This window comes from Ovis canadensis, chromosome 10, assembly GCF_042477335.2.
Source record: "Ovis canadensis isolate MfBH-ARS-UI-01 breed Bighorn chromosome 10, ARS-UI_OviCan_v2, whole genome shotgun sequence".
In the NCBI taxonomy this organism is placed as follows: domain Eukaryota; kingdom Metazoa; phylum Chordata; class Mammalia; order Artiodactyla; family Bovidae; genus Ovis; species Ovis canadensis.
Genome location: NC_091254.1, coordinates 25,600,751 through 25,621,702, shown reverse-complemented (window position 1 = coordinate 25,621,702; position 20,952 = coordinate 25,600,751). Strand labels below are relative to the sequence as shown.

The following is a 20,952-nucleotide window of genomic DNA, read 5'->3' as shown; positions in this document are numbered from 1 at the left end:
AGAATTGATGCTTTTGAGCTGTGGTGCTGGAGAAGACTCTTGAGAGTCCCTTGGACTGCAAGGAGATCCAACCAGTCCATCCTAAAGGAGATCAGTCCTGAATATTCATTGGAAGGACTGATGCTGAAGCTGGAGCTTCAATACTTGGGCCACCTGATGGGAAGAACTGACTCAATTGGAAAAGACCCTGATGCTGGGAAAGATTGAAGGCAGGAGGAGAAGGGGATGGCAGAGGATGAGATGGTTGGATGGCATCACCGACTCGATGGAAATGAGTTTGAGCAAGCTCCGGGAGCTGGTGATGGACAGGGAAGCCTGGCGAGCTGCAGTCCGTGGGGTCGCAAAGAGTCGGACACAACTGAGTGACTGATCTGATAATACGTTGATTGGCTGAGTTGTCTTAAAGATTTTTCTTCTCTTAATCCTATTGGCAATATGATGTGGGCTATGTATGTATGTTTATGTTATGGCCCTTATTACATCAGAAGGCCTTTGAATGAAAGGTGGTATCTTGCCCCACAGGTCTCTTGACTACATTTTTTTTTTCTGGGACCTGCATTCTCACTTAGTGCATGGGCAGTGTGGCATGTCAGCACCATTCCGAGACCAGAAACAAACATTCGTGGAGTTTTGTTCTGTTTTGTTTTCTGAAAACGTATTTGGAGCTATTCTGTTAAATGGGTTTAGTGAAAGCCACCTCGTATAACTTAAGTTTTGTTATTGAAATTATCAGGAAGTAAGTATCCATTGAAAGTTTTCATATTTCTTGAGATACTCATTCAAGTTGTAGAGAGGGAGTTTTTGACATGATTGTGCCTTGAGAATAAGGTCATATTTTGTTTGCTGAGAAAAGTATAGAGCCTGCCAACCTGCCATTTTTTCGTTGAAATGGTAAAATTCTGTTAAGCCAGGAAGTTAGTCGGCCTTAGAGTGGAAGGACTGTGTTGACAGTGTTCTGTGTGTGGCTTGTTCAGCACCAGTGTTGTGGTTACTCACTTGTACATGGATAGGCTAGATCCTCTGTTATTTACTTTGATTCCAGGTATACCGACTGCTCTATCTGTTCCTGTCATCCTCATTCTTAATCTTGGCCGTTCACATTTATCAGATATATGAAGAGTTTGACCATCTGTAAAACTAACATACAGAGATCGCCTTCTTTTCCTCTTTGAACAGGTTTTCGTTTCTGGCTGCACTGGGTCCTCATTGCTCTGCATGAGCTGTTGGGGCAGGCGGGGCTCCTCTCGGTTGCAGTGTGCGGGCTTCCCATTGTGGTCGCTTCTCTTGTTGCAGGCACAGGCTCTGGATGCACGGGCTTCGGGAATGGCAGTTCCTGGGCTCTCGAGCACAGGATCAGTAGTCGAGGCACACGGGCTTAGTTGCTCCGCAGCATTTGAAGTCTTCCCCGACCAGGGATTGAACCTGCCTGCACTGGCAGGCGGACTCTCATCCACTGTGCCACCGGCAATGTTGATTGCTTGTTCTGTACATTTTGCAAAGCCTCTATCAAAGGGGTTATGCAATAGAGCCCCCACTGACAAGCCTTATTATCTTTTGGAAAAGTCTGACTTTGAATAAAGCAGATTATGTGAAGGGCCAACCCTACCTGTGGCCTGGAGTTTGGCCTGTTTTATCTCCCTAACTGTTGGCAGCAAGGAAGCTAATAGTTGGTAAGAAAGAAGAGTTAGTGAGGGAAGTAGGAACTTATTACTCTCTTTTGCAGAGATTTCCTCTAAATATCCTCTAACCATCACACTGAGGCCCTGTGACAACGTCTTAAAATGAATATGGATGAGATCATTGTATAGGGTAGGACATGGACCAGTTTGGCTCCAGAAACATTCAGTTTTGATTGTTAGTAACTGGTGTTCACTTAGCATTTTGCTCTGCATACTCTGCTATGTGCTTTGCAGAGATTATCCTATTTAATCCTTACAACAATCTTTGAAATAAGTATTCTAATTCTTACTTTACAGAAGGATAAGTGCGACCCAGGACTGGCTAGCTCAGTCGGTAGAGCATGGGACTCTTAATCCCAGGGTCGTGGGTTCGAGCCCCATGTTGGGCGCCAGTTTCTGCGGGGGTTGGGGGGCGCTCCGCGGAAAGAGAGAGGCAGTGGAACTTCCCTCAGCAAAGCCAAGGGGTCCCAAGGAGAGGCGAGCCTGCTGTCTGCCAACCCAGCCCCTCGGTGAGCGAGAGACAATCAGACACCACAGGGGTTCCATCTGAGCAGTTCTGGTTTATTGCCACAAACTCTTGGTTTATATAGGCAAGCAAGGGGGTTCTGTGAGGGACTGCCCATAGTTGCACCAGTCACGTTAAAGGTCAAGTTATAATATGCCATAGTCACACCAATCACGTTAAAGGTCAAATTATAGTATGCATAGTTGCACCAATCACGTTAAAGGTCAAATTATACTATGCATATAAGGTCAAGTCAGTCATGAGCTTAACAGGAGTCTATGGTAATCACACACTGTCCATCTGTAGGGAAGTCAAGAGAGCCAGTCAAAAACTTTAACGTTGACCACGCTCCTGTCTCTTTCGCCGGATGCCATCTTGGTTTCCAACCACAAAAGCTAGCCCCTTTTTTTTAAGGTTTCCCAGGTAGGGCCCCACATAAGTGAGGTTCAGAGAAGGAGAGCAACTTGCCTACAAATACTAAAGCCTGGAGTTGCAAGGCAGCTTGTGGCTTATACAACTGTATTTGGATAATGCCAGCCTGTGATACACGTAAACAGTAAAAAAAAAAAAAAAAAAAAGGTTTTAAATGTGGAAGAATTATATATTTTGCATTTTTTATATTAGCAAAAGAAAAGTGCTATTCATTCTATTTGATAACAAGGATTTCTTCAGTTTTGCCTTTTTATTTTTTGGCTGCGCCACCTGCCTAGAGGGATCTTACTTTCCTGACCAGGGTTGAACCCAGGCCCTTGGCAGTGAAAGTACAGAGTCCTAACCACTGGACCACCAGGGAATTCCCCAAATAACAGTTTAATAGAGATATAACTTATATGGCATATAATTTACCTATTTAAAATGTGTAATTCGGTGGCTTTTAGTATGTAAACAGAGTTGTGCATCCATCACTGTAACCAACTTTGCAACACTTTTATTACCTCCACAAGAAGCCTGTACTCATTCATGCGGTATTCTTCCCTCCATGTCCCCCCTCCATTGGCAACCACTAATCTGCTTTTTGTCTCTGTGGTTTTGACTCTTCTGCACATTTCTATAATGGCATGCAGTAGGTGGTCTATGACTGACTTCTTTCACTTAGTAGAGTGTAGAGTTCATCCCTGTTTTAGCATCAATCAGTACCGCCTTCTTTTTGTTACTAATGTTCCATTGTATTGTTAATACTACATTGCAGTTATACACTTTATATACCTTTCAAAAGAATGCTGTTTTTTCCAGTGAGGTTTGTGTTGATCAGATTTGTGTGTGTGTGTGTGTGTGTGTGTGTGTATGTGAGAGAGACAGAGAGAGAGAGAAAGAATAGAATTAGCAATCTCTGATCTCCCAGAAAGTAAGTACTCTGTCACCCAGAGCAGCCTTGCTGAGTGAATAGTACCTCTTTGATGTAACTCAGTTTATCTATGTAATCTTGAAACTTTTTGCCCCCTTTCTATTTCACTTAACACATAATGCATATAGAATAAGACATTTTATAAGCAGATGGTATTACTGTGTTACTAGCCTTTCCCTTTTTTAAAGCCATTGTCGTCTTCAAGACTATTTGGAGATTATTGATGAAGATAATGTCCTTGATTTAGTGAAATAGAAAACTGATTGTTAAAGGTTGGTTAAAATGTGAATTTAACAAAGCGATGCCCCTAATAATGTTCATAAATCTATAATATGCCTGATGTTAAATAAGTAGAATACAGGCAGAATTTTTTTTAACACAGTAACCGGAATTCTTAATATTATGCAATTACTTTCTTGGAAAGAAGAGTTGTGATGACCAGCGATCTGTGTGTGAGCTTATCTGTTTAATCTGTTCCCACCTCTTGTCAATGAAGAGTCTTTGTGATGTGACATCAAGAGTATCAACTTGGAAACGGGGCTCCGCCACTTACTCGCTATGTGACTTGAGACAAGGTTTTAAATTGCACTGAACTCTGATTTCCTCTACCAAAAGTGAAAGCTGTGTCCCAAGGTTATGAGCTTTAAATGTTTACGTAAAACATTTAGTAAAAGCCTGGCACAAAGGAGGCAGTCAATAAATGTGGTAGTTGCTGTGTTAATGACCTGAGTTAAATAACAAAAAAGTGTTCAAGTTAGTCATGTTGCACTCCGAGCTCCCTATCCCTCAGTTGTCTTGGATAAGGGAAGTAATGAAGGCAGTTTTTATGACTTGGATACCAGGCAAATTCATTCACCCCTTTTTTATAAAAAAAATGTTTTCTTATTTTTTCTTTGATACTTGAATATGACTGATGTGTTTCTAGGGTAAGCCAACAAATTTGTCATTCAGGATTTTAAAAATCTGGGAGATTCATTCTGTAGGGGAGCACTCTCCTTTGACACTGTAACATGTTAAGCTGCTTTTGACATAGTTTGATCTGGAATTGTTCAGAGTGACTAATTTCTGTCATTGCCTGTGATCAGCTAGTGTGACATTTCATTCTTAGTTTCGTTGTAGGCAAACTACTATATTCACAAATGCTGTGCTTCATTTTATTTTATGAATTATGCATATGTAAGAGTCTTGTCAAACTTCATCTTTTATAAGTAGAAATTACCTCTTTAAATATGATTATACTTAAATTCTTTGAGTTATATAGAATCTGCATATTTAGAACATTTATCAGTCTAGTAGTGACTGTTGTGATGTTGCCTAGTTAGTTTGCAAGTAAATATTTAAACCTGGTTAAAACTTACTACACCTCCCAAAATTTACCTTTTTTTTTAAACCCATAACTGACTCTGTTCATACTTAGCTAGCTACACACACACAGATACACACACCTACACATGTACACACCCCCCACCAGTATATTAAACTTTTTAAGAGGGCACTCTAGTTTAAAAAAAAAACCCTAAGGTTGCTTTCAGTGATTATTTTACTTCTTTCAAGATGCATGGCCAAGCTGTAATTTATCCTGGCTGAAAAGAGAAAACTCTGGGCAAAGACTAAATAAGGCCAATTGTCATGAAAGACCTAAAAAATGAGATTAGGCTTAGCTAAGTCAACTTCACAGGGGTTTACAGTGGAATTTCAAACATTATCTTGGGGAGGTCTGGAGAAAAGAACATTTTACTTTGACCTTTCTATTTTTCATTGTGCTGTGCAAGAGAAAAGTCTTCTTTAGAAACACTTGTCTCTACTGGAGCCAACAGAAATAACTAATGTTTTCAGCTATGGATCTAACGCAGTGTACATTAGGAAATGTGTGTGTGTGTGTGTGTGTGTGTATTTAAAACCCATACTGTAGCTGTGATGAAACTTTCATTATGACTGTAATTTATCTGTAGGATCCTGTACTTGTAGTCTGTCAGTGATTAAGCTTGTGGACTCTGGAGTCGGATTGCCTGGGTTCAGATTTCAGCTCTGCCTCTGGCTGACGAGTGTCCGCAGAACAGCAGCACAGTGTCGTGGGGGTAACTGGTATGAGCCACATGAAGTGCTTAACATAGTAACGGTTTTCATCATCATTATCACCACCCTTACCGCCTCCATATTAAGAATATCATTTTATTTTTATTTTATTCTAGTTTATCGTTTAGTGATGAGCTCTCAAAGGTAGAAACCAGAGGATACTTTTTACCCAGCATCGTAATGAGTTTCTTTTTAATCAGATTAAGGAAGGACTTTGACTGTGGTAATTATTGCCAGGAGTTTGAATCATTTTTCCCTTATACAAAGCCACTGGCTATAATGTAATAGTTATCTACATCATGATATAGAAGGTACGTAATTATTAAAAGACTAGGACACTGGAGAAGTGAGGGGACTGATTGAGGGATATATTGGGACTTCCCTGGTAGTCTAGTACTTGACCTTCCAATGCAGGGGGTACAGGTTCGATCCCTGGTTGGGGAGTTGTGTGCGTGCTAAGTTGCTTTAGTCATGTCTCACTCTACTGACTGTAGCTCGCCAGGCTCCTCTGTTCATAGGATTCTCCAGGCAAGAATACTGGAGTGGATTGCCCTGCCCTCCTCCTTCCCAACCCAGGGATCAAACCCACGTCTCTTGCATCTCCTGCATTGACAGGTGGCTTCCTTACCACTAGTGCCACCTGGGAAGCATTAGATCCCACGTACCTTGTGGCTAAAACATAAAACAGAAGCAATATTGTAACGGGTTCAATAAAAGACTTTAAAAATGGCCCACGTCAAAAAAAAAAATCTTGAAGCATGTACGAAAATTTTGGGCCCTGATGTTGCTTTGGATATTAATCTCTGTGCCAGGAAAACATTACCTGCTGTATTGTAAAGTGTAAGAATAACGCTGCCTAACTTTTGGTAGGAGTCTATATAGCTTACAAAGTCTTCTCCACATACACTTCGATTCTCACAAATCACCCTGTGATATAGTGCTTTTTGCATTTTCTCTAGTAGACTGTCATCTCAAATTTATTATTGGATAACCAGAAGAACTTATTAGAATCCTGTAATAGATTCCTAGAGCAGGGTTACAGAGGTACCCAGAATTGTGTTCAAAGTAACCTGGCTTATTTACTAAGGTTATCTGGATTCCTGTTCTGATTTAATAGCATCTTTTTTAGAATGTGGATAGTTTGCCTTATTATCCACTTATTTATTTCCTTATTAATTTTTTGACAGAACTTGATTTGTTTGTTTATATTTCTGTTAAGAGATGATATAGGCTTCCGCAGCCGGGATACCAGGGGAGACTTCCCTGACAGGATGGTCCCCTGATGCCAGGTGGAAGTGTTGTATTTTGCAAAAAGCACTGAATTTGCTCAGAGACCATTTCTGTGCCGCAAGAAATAAAAAGCATTGCAGCTGTGAAATGGGACAGAAACACGCCATCCTAGATTGGCTGATGTCAGAAATCAGGAGATATTTGCTGTTTGTCAAGAATATGTCGAGCTTGGAGATCAGCTCCTCCTGCTTCAGTCAGGAGATGAAATTGCCGTTATCCCTTCCATTAGTGGAGGGTAGTACTTTTGAGCCACCTGGAAAAGATACAAATGAAGTTGAAGAGAAATCTGAAGATAAAATACAATTCACACCTGAGAAACTTTCAGTAGGTGAAGTCTCGCAGCTGGTGATTTCTCCACTCTGTGGCACAATATCCCTATTTGTAGGGACTACAAGGAATACTTTCAAAGGGAAAAAAGTCATTAGCTTAGAGTATGAAGCATATCTACCAATGGCAGAAAATGGGATAAGAAAAATTTGTAGTGACATTAGACAGAAATGGCCAGTCAAACACATAGCAGCGTTTCATCGACTTGGCTTGGTTCTAGTGACAGAAGCAAGCGTTATCATTGCTGTGTCCTCAGCCCACAGGACTGCATCCCTTGAAGCTGTGAGCCATGCCACTGATGCTTTAAAAGCCTGGGTGCCCATGTGGAAAAAGGAAATGTATGAAGAATCATCATCATCTTAGAAAAGAAACAAAGAATGCTTCTGGGCAACCAGTGTTTAAACCACTTAGGTTTTTAGAGCCCTAAAATTTAGACTTGGTAAATTCTTATCTTTGATCATATTTCCATTCTTCTTCTCTAGAAGATAGTTTAATGAAGCTGATCTCTTATGTTATACCAGTGGAACAAAAGAGAGGAGAAAAGAAAGCAAAATAAGTGAGTGTTTAGGACAAGGGCTTATATGGGAACTAGAAACAGAGGAAAGAAAAGCTTTAGGGGGAAACATGGAAGAATAATTTGAGTGTGAGGAATGACGCCTGTGGTGGACAAACAGTTCTATGACTGAGTTCCAGTTGTAATTTGACTCACACTGAGGGGTGGCCCCTCATCAGTGACTATCTCAGGCTGCCCCCTCTGTCCCCCCTCCTGCCCCCGCACCCTGTCCCCACCCCCTTGCCCCTATGCCCAGCAATATTGTTGTCAGGGATGCACTTTGGGAATGTTGGCAGAACTGAAAGTTATAAAAAGTCCTTATCAGATACTCTTGATATATTTTTAGAATTTATATCTTTAAAAAATAAGCTAAATAAACATGATATTAAAGGTTTTTAAAAAAGATGAGACAGAACTGTGTAGGAGTTTTATACACAGCTTGAGCTAGTGCATTGAAATATTTTTAACTTTTTACAATGTGCAATAGTAATCAATATTTGGTAATTTGTTTAAAAAGAAAATGTACTAGTAACAACAACCTGAAGAAATTGCCAGGGAACAATCTCCATATGCATAAAACTGGTAGCCCCAAAGAGTTTTTGGTGGGTGAATTATCTTAAACTTTAGTGAATCGCTTAAACAGTTTCAAGGCAGAGAGAGAAGTTCCCTAATTCATTTTTACAGAACCAGTATAACACAGTATTCCAAAACCTGGCAAAATATATGCATACACACGTGACCAGTAGGCTAATTTCAAGATGGATATTTGTCTAACTACGTGAAAGTGTTAGTTGCTCAGTCATGTCCAACTCTTTGAGACCCCATGGACTGTAGCCTGCCAGGCTCCTCTGCCCATGGGATTTTCCAGGCAAGAATACTGGAGTGTTCACATATATTATCTCTTAAATATACCTTGATTTTCCTACAGTATTATTTTAATGACTTCATAACATTAAACTATGCTGATGATCTATTTATAATTTATAAAATCATTATTTTGCTGAAAAAAAAAAAAAAAAAGAATACTGAGGTGGTAAGCCATTTCCTCCTCCAGGGGATCTTGTCAACTCAGGGATGGAACCCGGGTCTCCCGCATTGCAGGCAGATTCTTTACTGTCTGAGCCGCCAGGGAAGCCCATCTAACTATATACAGTACTGTTCATTGTCTCTTGGCTTTACAGGTCCTGTAGGCAGTGTGCATTTTCTCTTTTGATCCTCACAACATACCGTGGCAACTGATTTTTTTCCTTTTATGACCAAAGAGCATCTTTGTAGAGAGGCATCTCTGGAAGAATTAAGGGCTATATTTACCCAGAAACACAGCTGTAAAGTGACAGCACCTGCATTGGAGTGGAGTCTTTGACTTGAGAAAGTCCAGAGTCTTAACCTATATAAGCGATAAAAAGGAACCTTGAAGGAAAAACAGAATCTGGAAGAATATTAAGTAGATAGCCTTTTATAGGATTACACTTGTGATAAGTAGGATTTTTGCTTTTCTCTCAGTACATTTAAGTATTAAAAAATTTAATAACTAGATTTATGCACTACATTTTCAGGCAGGAAAACTTTATAAATTAGACCAGCGTGTGGTGCACTGCAGCTCCCCAAGACTTGCTGCCTGGTTGCTGAAACAGCTTTTCCTTTTCGTTTAAAATGAGACTAGAAGGGTTCAGTTCCTATAAAGAAAGCTTGAGCCAGTCAACAGAAGTGTTTCACTTGCAGGTAATGAAGCTGTTTCAATGACAGATTTTGAAAGTATGCTGAGAATCTGGCTGTGAAAAATCCTTTTCCAAGGACTTATTGCTGGGTCCCAGAGACCAGTTGCACAATCCTGGCTTGTTTTATGTGCATCAGTTCCTGAAAACATTTAAAATGCACTTTGGAAATTGGTAACAGTGGAAGTTACTGGTGATGGGAACTATATAGAAAGGGGGATGGTGATGTTTTATACTCTTGGAATACAGATATGTTCATATATTAATCTGTCCCCTAAAATAGTACTTTTTATTTTATTTTTGGCTGTGCTGGGCTGCACGCAGGCTTTCTCTAGTTGCATTGCGAGGGCTTCTCATTGCAGTGGCTTCTCTCGTTACCAAGCACAGGCTGTAAGGCACGCGGGCTGGAGTAGTTGCTTTCATGGGCTCCGGAGTACAGGCTCACTAGTTGTGGCCCATGGGTTTAGTTGCTCCATGGCACGTGGGATCTTCCCGGACCAGGGATCAAACCCACATCCCCTGTATTGGCAGGAGAATTCTTATCCACTGTGTCACCAGGGAAGTCTGCCAGAATAATTAAAAAAAAATATACCATGGGAGCTTGTATAAAGGATTATGATTTTGACTCATTTTGTTCCCCAGTCACCCTAATTTTGTGCATGTGTATTCACCAAGATGTGCTGTGGCTAAAGATTTTCTTGCATTTTGTTGCGTTTCATAGGAGGGGATGAAGGAAGGTTATTCTAGTGTTTGGCTTGGTCTCAGTCTCCTCCCGCTAGCTGCGCTCCTTTCACCTCTGTGGGAGAACAGTGCTCGGAGCTGAGGGAACTAGAGAATACTGAGTTAAAGACCTTTCCAAGTTTTGTTTCTCCTGGCATATGAACCTCTGCTCTTTAAACTTTCTATCGGAGCATGGCATAAACACAAGGATACACAGGCCCTAAGTGTACAGTTTGATAAATTTGCGTAACATGAGCACACATATGTATCCAGCTTTTGCTTTTAGTTGAAGCCGAATGTTGTTAGCTGGTACTTATAGCCACATTAGATGATAGTATTTCATGCACTAGTCTTCTGAGAGGACTTATTCTTACTACAAAACAAAAAGGACTGCCTTGGCTATCTAGTGGTTAAGATTCCACGCTTCCAATGCAGAGGGCTTAGTTTTGATCCCTGGTCAGGGAACTCAGATCCCACATGTGGAGTGGCATGGCCACATTACAAAACAAAACAAAACAAAAACCATGCTTGTCAGTGTAAGATTTCAGTAAGTCAGGCTCCGCCCTCCCCCACAACAAACAGCTATATTGAGAAGCAATTTACATATATAACAGTGTTAAAATGTGTACAGTGTGATTTGATTTGTATATGTGTGTATATATTTGTGTGTGCATATATATATGTGTGTGGTAAGTCAAGTTTTTAGAGTGCTTGTTTTTATCTAAATCAAATATTGAAGGATTTTTATCAAGAAGATATGTTGAATGCTTAATATATGCCATGCAGTATAAGTGATATATTTACATGTTATTGAATTTTTACAGCTTGAAGATACTCTTATTTTAGTTGGACACAAAAACTAAACCCTAGAGAGACTGAATAATTTGCCTGAGTTCGAGAACCCAGGCCACGCTGTGCCATCTGGCCTTAAATAGGGTCCTTCTGACTCTAGAGCCTGAGCACTTAAAGTTTTCACCGTGTGTATTTCTGGTGCGTTTGCTGCATGGTGAATATTGTCAGATCCTGTTCTGATATAGCAAGGGCTCGGGTTTTTGTTTTTTAAATCAAAGGTGAAGGAAGTCATTTCAAAGTGGTGTCTTCATAGGATGAGGCTTCGACAGCGTTCTGATTGGAAAAGAGGGCACAGGAATTTCTCTTAAAGAGAGGTTTCTGGAGCAAGTGCACTTGCTCCAGATTAGTTTGTGTGTTCTTTGAAGTGGCCTCGGAGTGCAGCGGGCCGCTGAAGGCTGTAGTGGAGTAGTGGGAGTAGTGGGCCCCCAGCCTATTCCCAGTATTGCTTCGACTGGAGTTCCAAGAAATGGTAGAAGCAGCTTGGAAGTGTGCTCATTTTGCGTCTTACCTTTGAGAAGGATTGTTTTCATTGGGGAATCTCTTTTCTTTTGACTCTGCACAGCATGCAGGATTGAGCCTGTGGCCCTTACGTGGAAGTGCAGAGTCTAAACCTCTAGACTGCAAGGGAAGTCCCTGCATTGGGGAGATTTTTAGACTGTTTTTAACCAGCTTTTCATTTAGGAAAGCATTTGATAGATATTTCATTTTAAGCCATTTCATAAGGGATCTTGGCAGGATGTTTCACAACAGCCTCTGACAAGATTGAGCTCTGCTGTTGTAGAAGCTTGGCAAACAAGTTCTCTGAAAATTCTTTTGCTTTTTTATATCCCAAAACTTGTTGAATAAACCTAATAATTGAGTTGGAATAGTGATCCATAGTTCCTTAAATATCTGCCTAAGGCTTGGATTGTGGTATACTGGGGAAATAAGCAAGCTCTCTCAGAGTAGTACCATACAGCTTAGAGATTGGTATCTTCTCTTTTTTAACTTGATGGTATTGCCACATATATCATCAACCACAACAAATAGTCACTGTATAGTGGACACTGTTGAAATTTGGGGAATTGTCTCTCTGCTAACAGTTGGTTTGATTTTTATTATTGCTGCTAAAAAGATTATTAATTTTGTTTTCATCACGTGTCATAAATTTACCTGAAATTAATAGAAAGGGAAACTGGTATTTGTATTTTTCTGTCTGGAGCTGTTAACACTTCCACTAAAGCTGCAAAACAGTCAAAAGTCAGTCTGTTGTTTGTTGTTGTATTAGTCATTTTACTTCTACTACAGTTTATTACTGTAGTTTAATTTGTTTATGGAAATAGTTGAAGTCGCTCAGTCTGTCGGACTCTTGGTGACCCCATGGGTTATACAGTCCATGGAATTCTCCAGGCCAGAATACTGGAGTGGGTAACCTTTCCCTTCTCCAGGGCATCTTCCCAACCCAGGGATTCCCAACCCATCTTTCCAACCCAGGTCTCCCACATGATAGGCAGATTCTTTACCAGCTCTCAGAAGCCTTCCCTCTCTCTTCCCACCCATCGTTTGTGATTTATTTTGATTCTCTTTCAAAAGCAAATGGGAAAGTAATCTGCAAGTGCCAAATAGCGAAAGATCTCATAACATAATAACATAACTGCTTATCTCTTTGGATTACTAGGAAAGCAGACATTGGCATCAATAATAAGAGTTGACTCAATTTAGGGAGTGCAGTTTATTTTTAAATTTTTTAAAATCTATGTGACTGCACTGGGTCTCGGTTGCAGCGCGTGGACTCTTCAGTTGTTGCACTTGGGCTTGGGCCCAGTTGCCCTGTGGCGTGTGGAATCTTAGTTCCCTGACCAGGGATTGAACCCCTGTCCGTTGCATGGCAAGGCAGAGTCTTAACCACCAGGGAAATCCCAGGAATGCAGTTTAGAATCTTGTAATTCTCAGGAGCAGTGGTTCTGACCTCTGCATTCTCATTGGAATCATCTGAGAAGCTTTGATAACATATGCTGGTCATAATGCTTAGATATTCTGATATATTTGGTCCCATATAGGGTAAGGTAGGAGAAGTCAATGGCACCCCACTCCAGAACTCTTGCCTTGAAAATCCCATGGATGGAGGAGCCTGGTGGGCTGCGGCCCATGGGGTTGCAGGGAGTCGGACACGACTGAGCGACTTCTTTCACTTTGCACTTTCATGCATTGGAGAAGGAAATGGCAACCCACTCCAGTGTTCTTGCCTGGAGAATGCCAGGGATGGCAGAGCCTGGTGGGCTGCCGTCTCTGGGGTCGCACAGGGTCGGACACGACTGAAGCGACTTAGCAGGAGCAGCAGGGTAAGGTACTGATATTTTTAGATGTTTCTCAGTGTATAGTCAGGGTTGATACCCACAGATAGAGTTTACTTAGATTCCCCGATTCAAGTGAAAGGTACCGAAGAGGAGATGCTTATTTAATACAATTATTTAAAAGAGGAGAGGTTTTAAAATTGATTTAGAGGATTTGGAGAAAAAGATTTTTTAAGTAGCCAGCCAAATAAAATGTGGTATTTTTGTTTGATCATCAGTAAAGTGTTGAGTCCCTTACTTCTTAAAGGAAGTTTACATCTTATTGCTAACTATTAGAAATGTGGCCATTTTATGGTTAGCTCTGACCTTCCTGAAATTCTTGTTTTAAATAAATCTTAGGAAGGAGTCTGGTTGAAATGGTATGGCAAAACTAGGTAGATAGACTTTGATGGTCTTCAGCAAAGAAACTTGAAGGATACTATCTAATCTTAATTTAGGAATAGTAATAAGTGTATATATATATATGAATATATTCTTATATAAGAATGCATTCTTATATATATAAGAATATGTTATATATATCATATAATACATGTTATATAATATATTCTTATATAGTATATATATAATATATATTCTGTCTATATAGTCTTATATGTGTTCTGAATATATTATTTTATATATATTCTTATATATTATTTTTATGGTATATGTAGAATATGTATGAATGTATTCATTGTTACTATTGTTACATTCCTGAATTATTTTTTACTGTTATAACAAGTTACTATTGTTACTATTGTAACAATTCCTGTTACTATTCCTGAATTACTGTTTTGTTGTTGTTCAGTTGCTCAGTCTTGTCTGACTCTTTTCCACCCCATGGAGGGCAGCGCACCAGGCTTCCCTGTCCTTGACCACCTCCCGGAGCTCATTCAAACTCGTGTCCATTGAGTTGGTGTTGCCATCCAACTGTCTCGTTCCCTGTCATCCCCTTCTCCTCACACCCTCAATCCTTCCCAGCATCAGAGTCTTATCACATCAGGTGGCCAAAGTATTTGAGCTTCAGCATCAGTCCTTCCAACAAATATTCAGGATTGATTTCTTTAAGGATTGACTGGGTTGATCTTGCAGTCCAAGGGTCTCTCAAGAGTTTTCTCCAACACCCCAGTACAAAAGCATCAGTTCTTCAGTGGTCAGTCTTCTTTATGGTCCAGCTCTCACAGTCATACATGACAACTGGAAAAACCATAGCTTTGACTATATGAACCTTTGTTGGCAAAGTAATGTCTCTGCTTTCTAATACGCTGTCTAGGTTTGTCATAGCTTTTCTTTCAAGAAGCAAGCATTTTTTAATGTCATGGCTATATATATATATATATATATATGTATATATTTTAATTGCCATAAAGATGGTAAAGAATCCACCTGTAATGCAGGAGACCTGGGTTTGACCTCTCGGTCGAGAATATCCTCTGGAGAAGGAAATGGCAACCAACTCCAGTATCCTAGCCTGGAGAGTTCCATGGACAGAAGAGCTTGGCTGGGTACAGCCCATGGGCACGACTGAGACTAGCATTTATTGCCATAAGCTATCGAGATTGTTTAGGGTCGAGGGACTTAGTTGTCAAATGAGAGACTTAAAGCTAAATTAACTTGAGTCTTGTTATAGTCTGAATTGCCCTTCACGCCTCAAATTCAAATGTTGAAGCCCTTACCCCCAGAATGTGACCTCACTTGGAAATAGGATTGTTGTGGATACAACGTGAGGTCATACTGGAATAAGGTGGGCCCCTGATCCAATATGATGAGTGCCTTTATAAGAAGAGAAAACTTGGACAGAGACACGTGCAGGGAGAGCACTGTGTGAACATGAAGAGGGCAATTTACAAGCCAAAGAGACAGGCCTGGATGGACCCTTCCCTCACAGCCCTCAGGAACTGACCTTGCCATTGCTGTGACAGCAGCCATGCAGACTCCAGAACTGAGAGACAGTACATTTTTGCTGTTTCAGCCCATGTAGCCTGTGGTCCTTTGTTACAGCAGCTACAGCAAATTAATACAAGTCCCCATATTTTATTTATTTTTAACAATGTAAAACTAGAAAATTCAGTATGTGAAATTTTACCATCTTTTTTTTTCACTCAAGAGATTAGGGTCCATTTCTTTATCAGGGATTTTATTACTTAAAGCAACTTTTGTTTCTAATTTATTTTTGTCTGTGCCGGGCGTGCATTGTTCCTCCGGCTTTTCTCTTGTGGCGAGCGGGGCCTGCCCTCCAGGTGCAGCGTGCGGGCTTCTCTTGCAGTGGAGCTCAGCCTCCAGGGCACCTGGGCTGCAGCAGTTGCGGCGAGGGGCTTAGTTGCCCTGCAGCATGTGGGATCCTCCCGGACCAGGTATCGAACCTGTGTCTCCTGCATTGGCAGGCAGATTCTGTACCACTGAGCCCCCAGGGATGCTCTACAAGGAATTTTAGAACGTGTGGTTATGAAGTTTTAAAGTTCCTGATGACTCAGTTAGTAGTCAGTGAGTTTAGTCAATCAGTTTATAAGGCAGGAGTTTACCATGAGCCCAGATCCGCAGCAGGCGTTTCTGGAGTATCTGTTTTCCTTCTCTTTATGGTTATAGTGGAAGGGTCTTTCCAGTCACCCGAGAAGGGTTTCCTGGATCTATTTTGCGTATACAGATTGGGGCTGGTTACCTGAGACGCAGAGTTAGTCTGTTTATTGTACATGAATTAACAGCACCCTGGAGAAATTAAGAGTTGAACAACTGTGAATACACATCTCAGTGGACTAGAGAAGAGTGGCCTGTGTTTTTCATGAGACGAGCCAGTGTCTAGAAGGAGAAGACAGTACGGCCAGATTGGGAGTGATCCTGGGAAGTCCCTGGGGAGTGGCAGGAGCTGGCTGTGCCCTCAAGGTGGTTTATAGTAGAGTTGGATTGGAGAAGTCCTTGAAAAAGATAACATTGAAAGTCATGCCCCAAACACAGCTCCTCACCTATTCTGTGTTTCTAAACAGAGCTAAGTAAATACGTAAAAGGAAAAAAAAAAGTTCCAGAACAAAACAGCATCAAGCTTCAGACTGGCTATAATAGTGAAAAGGCAAAGAACTTGGTCTCTGGAGTCCTCTTTAGGTTAAGATTCTTCCATTTACAGTGAACTGTTTTCCTTCTCTTTGAGACTTCATTTTCCTGTGTATAAGGTAAATCATCGGATGTGCCTTTCTTATTGGGTTTCTGTGATGATGACATAAGGTGGTAATCTGTGTGAAGCAGTGAGCAAAATGCCTGGTGCTAATAAATATCAGCTAATAACAGTAGCGAAGCCAGAAGGTATGTGACCACTGTGTGTAGGTGACTGCCTCCCCACCCCCCCGCGTTTAGCCCATTAAATATGAGTAATCTCTTCTGATGTAAGCTTGTAAACAGACAGTTTTCATATCCGTGCCTTTAAAGTACATCTTAAAACCTGGAGTTCAGTTCAGTTCAGTCGCTCAGTCGTGTCCAACTCTTTGCGACCCCATGAACTGCAGCACGCCAGGCCTCCGTGTCCATCACCATCTCCCGGAGTTCACTCAGACTCACGTCCATCGAGTCCGTGATGCCATCCAGCCATCTCATCCTCTGTCGTCCCCTTCTCCTCCTGCCCCCGATCCCTCCCAGCATCAGAGTCTTTTCCAATGAGTCAACTCTTCGCATGAGGTGGCCAAAGTACTGGAGCTTCAGCTTTAGCATCATTCCTTCCAAAGAAATCCCAAGGTTGATCTCCTTCAGAATGGACTGGTTGGATCTGCTTGCAGTCCAAGGGACTCTCAAGAGTCTTCTCCAACACCACAGTTCAAAAGCATCAATTCTTCAGTGCTCAGCCTTCTTCACAGTCCAGCTCTCACATCCATACATGACCACAGGAAAAACCATAGCCTTGACTAGACAGACCTTAGTCAGCAAAGTAATGTCTCTGCTTTTGAATATACTATCTAGGTTGGTCATAACTTTTTCTTCCAAGGAGTAAGTGTCTTTTAATTTCATGGCTGCAGTCACCATCTGCAGTGATTTTGGAGCCCAAAAAAATAAAGTCTGACACTGTTTCCACTGTTTGCCCATCTATTTCCCATGAAGTGATGGGACCAGATGCCATGATCTTCGTTTTCTGAAGGTTGAGCTTTAAGCCAACTTTTTCCCTCTTCTCTTTCACTTTCATCAAGAGGCTTTTTAGTTCCTCTTCACTCTCTGCCATAAGGGTGGTGGTATCTGCATATCTGAGCGCAGGTGGCTGCAAGCCGGTGCACTAAAACCTGGAAGTGACCTAGAAATGATTGTCTAAAGCAAATTAGAATATACTTGACTATGCATAGACTGCCTCTGTTACGGAACAAAGATACTGGCTTCAGTGGTTGCTTCTGGAGAGGGGCACTGCTGTGCTGTGCTTAGTCGCTCAGTCGCATCCGACTCAATGCGACCCCATGGACTGTAGCCTGCCAGGCTTCTCTGTCCATGGGGATTCTCCGGGCAAGAATACTGGAGTGGGTTGCCATGCCCTGCTCCAGGGGATCTTCCCCACTCAGGGACTGAACTCAGGTCTCCCCACTTTGCAGGCAGATTCTGTACTATCTGAGCCACCAGGGAAGCAGTGTTGGTTATAGGAGTACATGACTGTGTGTTTCCTAACACAGAGCAGTCAGCTCCAATCCACTTCCAGGATAAGGGACTGGGATGAGGTAGAGTAGTAACAAGCATCTGTAGTTATCTGAAACTTGGGAACTGTATGGATTCAGAAAAATTTTGGAGCTATCCCTCTTAATAGCCACAGTCTAAATACTCACTCTCCAAATTTCAGGAGCCAAATACATGTGGGTAGGGAGGAATTCTTTGCTTCCATTTGAGGGATTCTCCTGTGAATTGCATTGAACTGCCTCTGTCTCTGACTTAGTGCTGCTGCTGCTACTGCTGCTAAGTCGCTTCAGTTGTGTCCGACTCTGTGCAACCCCATAGATGGCAGCCCACCAGGCTCCTCTGTCCCTGGGATTCTCCAGGCAAGAATACTGGAGTGGGTTGACATTTCCTTCTTCAATGCATGAAAGTGAAAAGTGAAAGTGAAGTCGCTCAGTCGTGTCCGACCCTTAGCGACCCCATGGACTGCAGCCTTCCAGGCTCCTCCGTCCGTGGGATTTACCAGGCAAGAGTACTGGAGTGGGGTGCCATCGCCTTCTCCAGACTTAGTGCTAATCTTGGGTAAATTTTTTTTAAAATATTTTCATTTTTTGGCCACATAGCATGGCATGTGGGATTGAACCTGTGTCCCCTGCATGAAAGCTCGAAGTCTTAATCACTGGACCACTAGGGATATCCGCTTGGGAAAATTTCTTAGTCTAATTCTTCATTTGCCAATAGATAGAAATAGTAAGCCATATCCTTACCTGATGTGTAGAGTTGTTGTGGCATAAAATGAATTCATGAAAATCAACTCACTCTGGGCTTAGCCTTGTTAGATGAGGAGCTTAACTTGAGCTCTTAGGAGAGAAGAAAAGAAGTGTTGTGACAAGCATATGCCCTGCTGGGTTGGGTTGCTTGTGTGACAGTTCCTTCTCAAAAGAGAGAAGTGCAAGGCAGTGGCTGTCCTGGGGCCCTTTATGTGATACTCCCTCTAGCGCTTCCCTGTGTGTTTTTCTTTGTAATGTTTGAGCCTCTTTCTGTTCAAAACTTAGGATCTGGACAGCTGGTTACCTCTCACTAACTTCCTCTTGAAATAGGAAGAAACATTTGAAAATAAAACCATCCAAATATGCTTTGGTATTAATATTATTTATAAATTTCAGAACATAGCATTCTTGAAGGCATGGATGGTATTGAGTACCCATGATATTATATATTTAATTTGGGTAAATTAAATTCTTACGATTGAAGTACTGTTTAACTTCTGTGCACTGCTACAAACATATTAATTTTAAAGATTGAGGATGCTTAAGTTATAATGAAGTCATAAATAATATTTTCACCCTACATATTTTAAGAAAAAGGATATTTACATGAGCTGTCTTCTCATAAGATATTTACTAATTATAAAAGGAAAATACAGTAATGGTAGAGAAGTCTGGTAGACTGCATCCAAACTAAATAAGTGATCAAAGTTAATGTCACTCATAGTGAGACTAAACGGTATTTTGGACCTCCTGATAAGGTGTATTTGAAAGGACACAGCGTTGCTTTTTTGGTATTCTTGCTGAGTTACTAACACACAAACCCAAATTGGGAGACATTTTATGAAACAAATGGCCTTTATTTTTCCAGAGTGTCAAGATCATGAAAGACAAACTGAAGAACTGCTCCAGATTAAAGGAGAAGAAAGGAATTGTTCTAAATTAGAGAAGCTGTCATGAAGAAACATGATATTTACCAAATGAAAGTTATGATTTTGATCTCAATTAAAAAAAATTTTGTTAAAGACATTAGTGAGACAATTGGAGAAATTTAAGTAAATTCTATAGATTAGATAATAGTGCTGTATCAAGGTTACTTTCCTAATTTTGATAATTGTGCTATCTTTATATAAGATAATGATCATATATTTAGAAAATATATGCTAAAGTGTTTAAGGTTAAAGGGTCAATATGTTTTCCACTTTCAAATAAATCCTAAAACCTATAGATATAGAAAGAGTAATATAGAAAGAGGACGATAAATGTGATTAAGTATTAATGTTTGAGGAATATGAATGAAGGTTGTAAGAGAATTCTACTTTTACAGAGATTGTAAGAGAATGTGCTACTTTTACAACTTTTTAAAGTCTGAAGTTTTTTAATTTTTAAAATAAAAGGTAGAAACTTAATGAGGTCTATCACTAATTGATTTTTTTAAATCAATAGACTTCAATATGTATTAGTGGCTTTGGCAATGGCACCCCACTCCAGCACTCTTGCCTGGAAAATCCCATGGATGGAGGAGCCTGGTAGGCTGCAGTCCATGGGGTGGTGAAGAGTCAGGCACGACTGAGGGACTTCACTTTAACTTTTCACTTTCATGCATTGTAGACGGAAATGGCAGCCCACTCCAGTGTTCTTGCCTGGAGAATCCCAGGGACGGGGGAACCTGGTGGGCTGCCATCTGTGGGGTCGCACAGAGTCGGACACGACTGAAGTGACTTTGCAGTGGCAGCAGCAGTGGCTTAGGAGATGATGATTTGCAGAGAAATGTTAATATGAAGTGTAACGAATAATGCTCTTACCATATGACAAGGAGAGCAGTATGAAACAAAAAGTATCTGCCTTTTTACTTTAAGAAATAATTATTTTATAGACAGCCCTTATTATATAGTATTATGATTCATGTATACTTAGATACGAGATTTCCCTGATGACTCAGTGGTAAAGAATTCACCTGCCAATGCAGGAGACGCAGGTTCGATCCCTGGGTGGGGAAGATCCCTTGGAGAAGGAAATGGCAACCCACTCTGGTATTCTTGCCTGGGAAATCCCTTGGACAGAGGAGCCTGGCGGGCTACAGTCCATAGAGTTGCAAGAGACAGACACAATTTAGCGACTAACAACAACGAAATACTTAGAAAGCATATTTTATTTGATTTTCACTTTAATATTGAATTTTTTTCATGACTAACTG

At 40.9% G+C, this 20,952-nt stretch overlaps 2 protein-coding genes and 1 non-coding gene across 6 annotated transcripts in view; all 3 read left to right on the top strand.

The window, feature by feature from the left end:
• ELF1 (E74 like ETS transcription factor 1) overlaps window positions 1-20,952 on the top strand; it is a 117,812-nt gene that overhangs the window by 66,580 nt on the left and 30,280 nt on the right. The window lies entirely within an intron of this gene.
• On the top strand, window positions 1,996-2,068 carry TRNAK-CUU (transfer RNA lysine (anticodon CUU)). Its single transcript has one exon. It is a non-coding gene; the product is annotated as a tRNA-Lys (tRNA).
• LOC138446848 (molybdopterin synthase catalytic subunit-like) lies at window positions 2,813-7,610 on the top strand. Its single transcript, XM_069602193.1, has one exon. It carries the CDS (start codon window positions 6,983-6,985, stop codon window positions 7,583-7,585), a length of 603 nt encoding a protein of 200 aa, XP_069458294.1. The 5' UTR covers window positions 2,813-6,982; the 3' UTR covers window positions 7,586-7,610.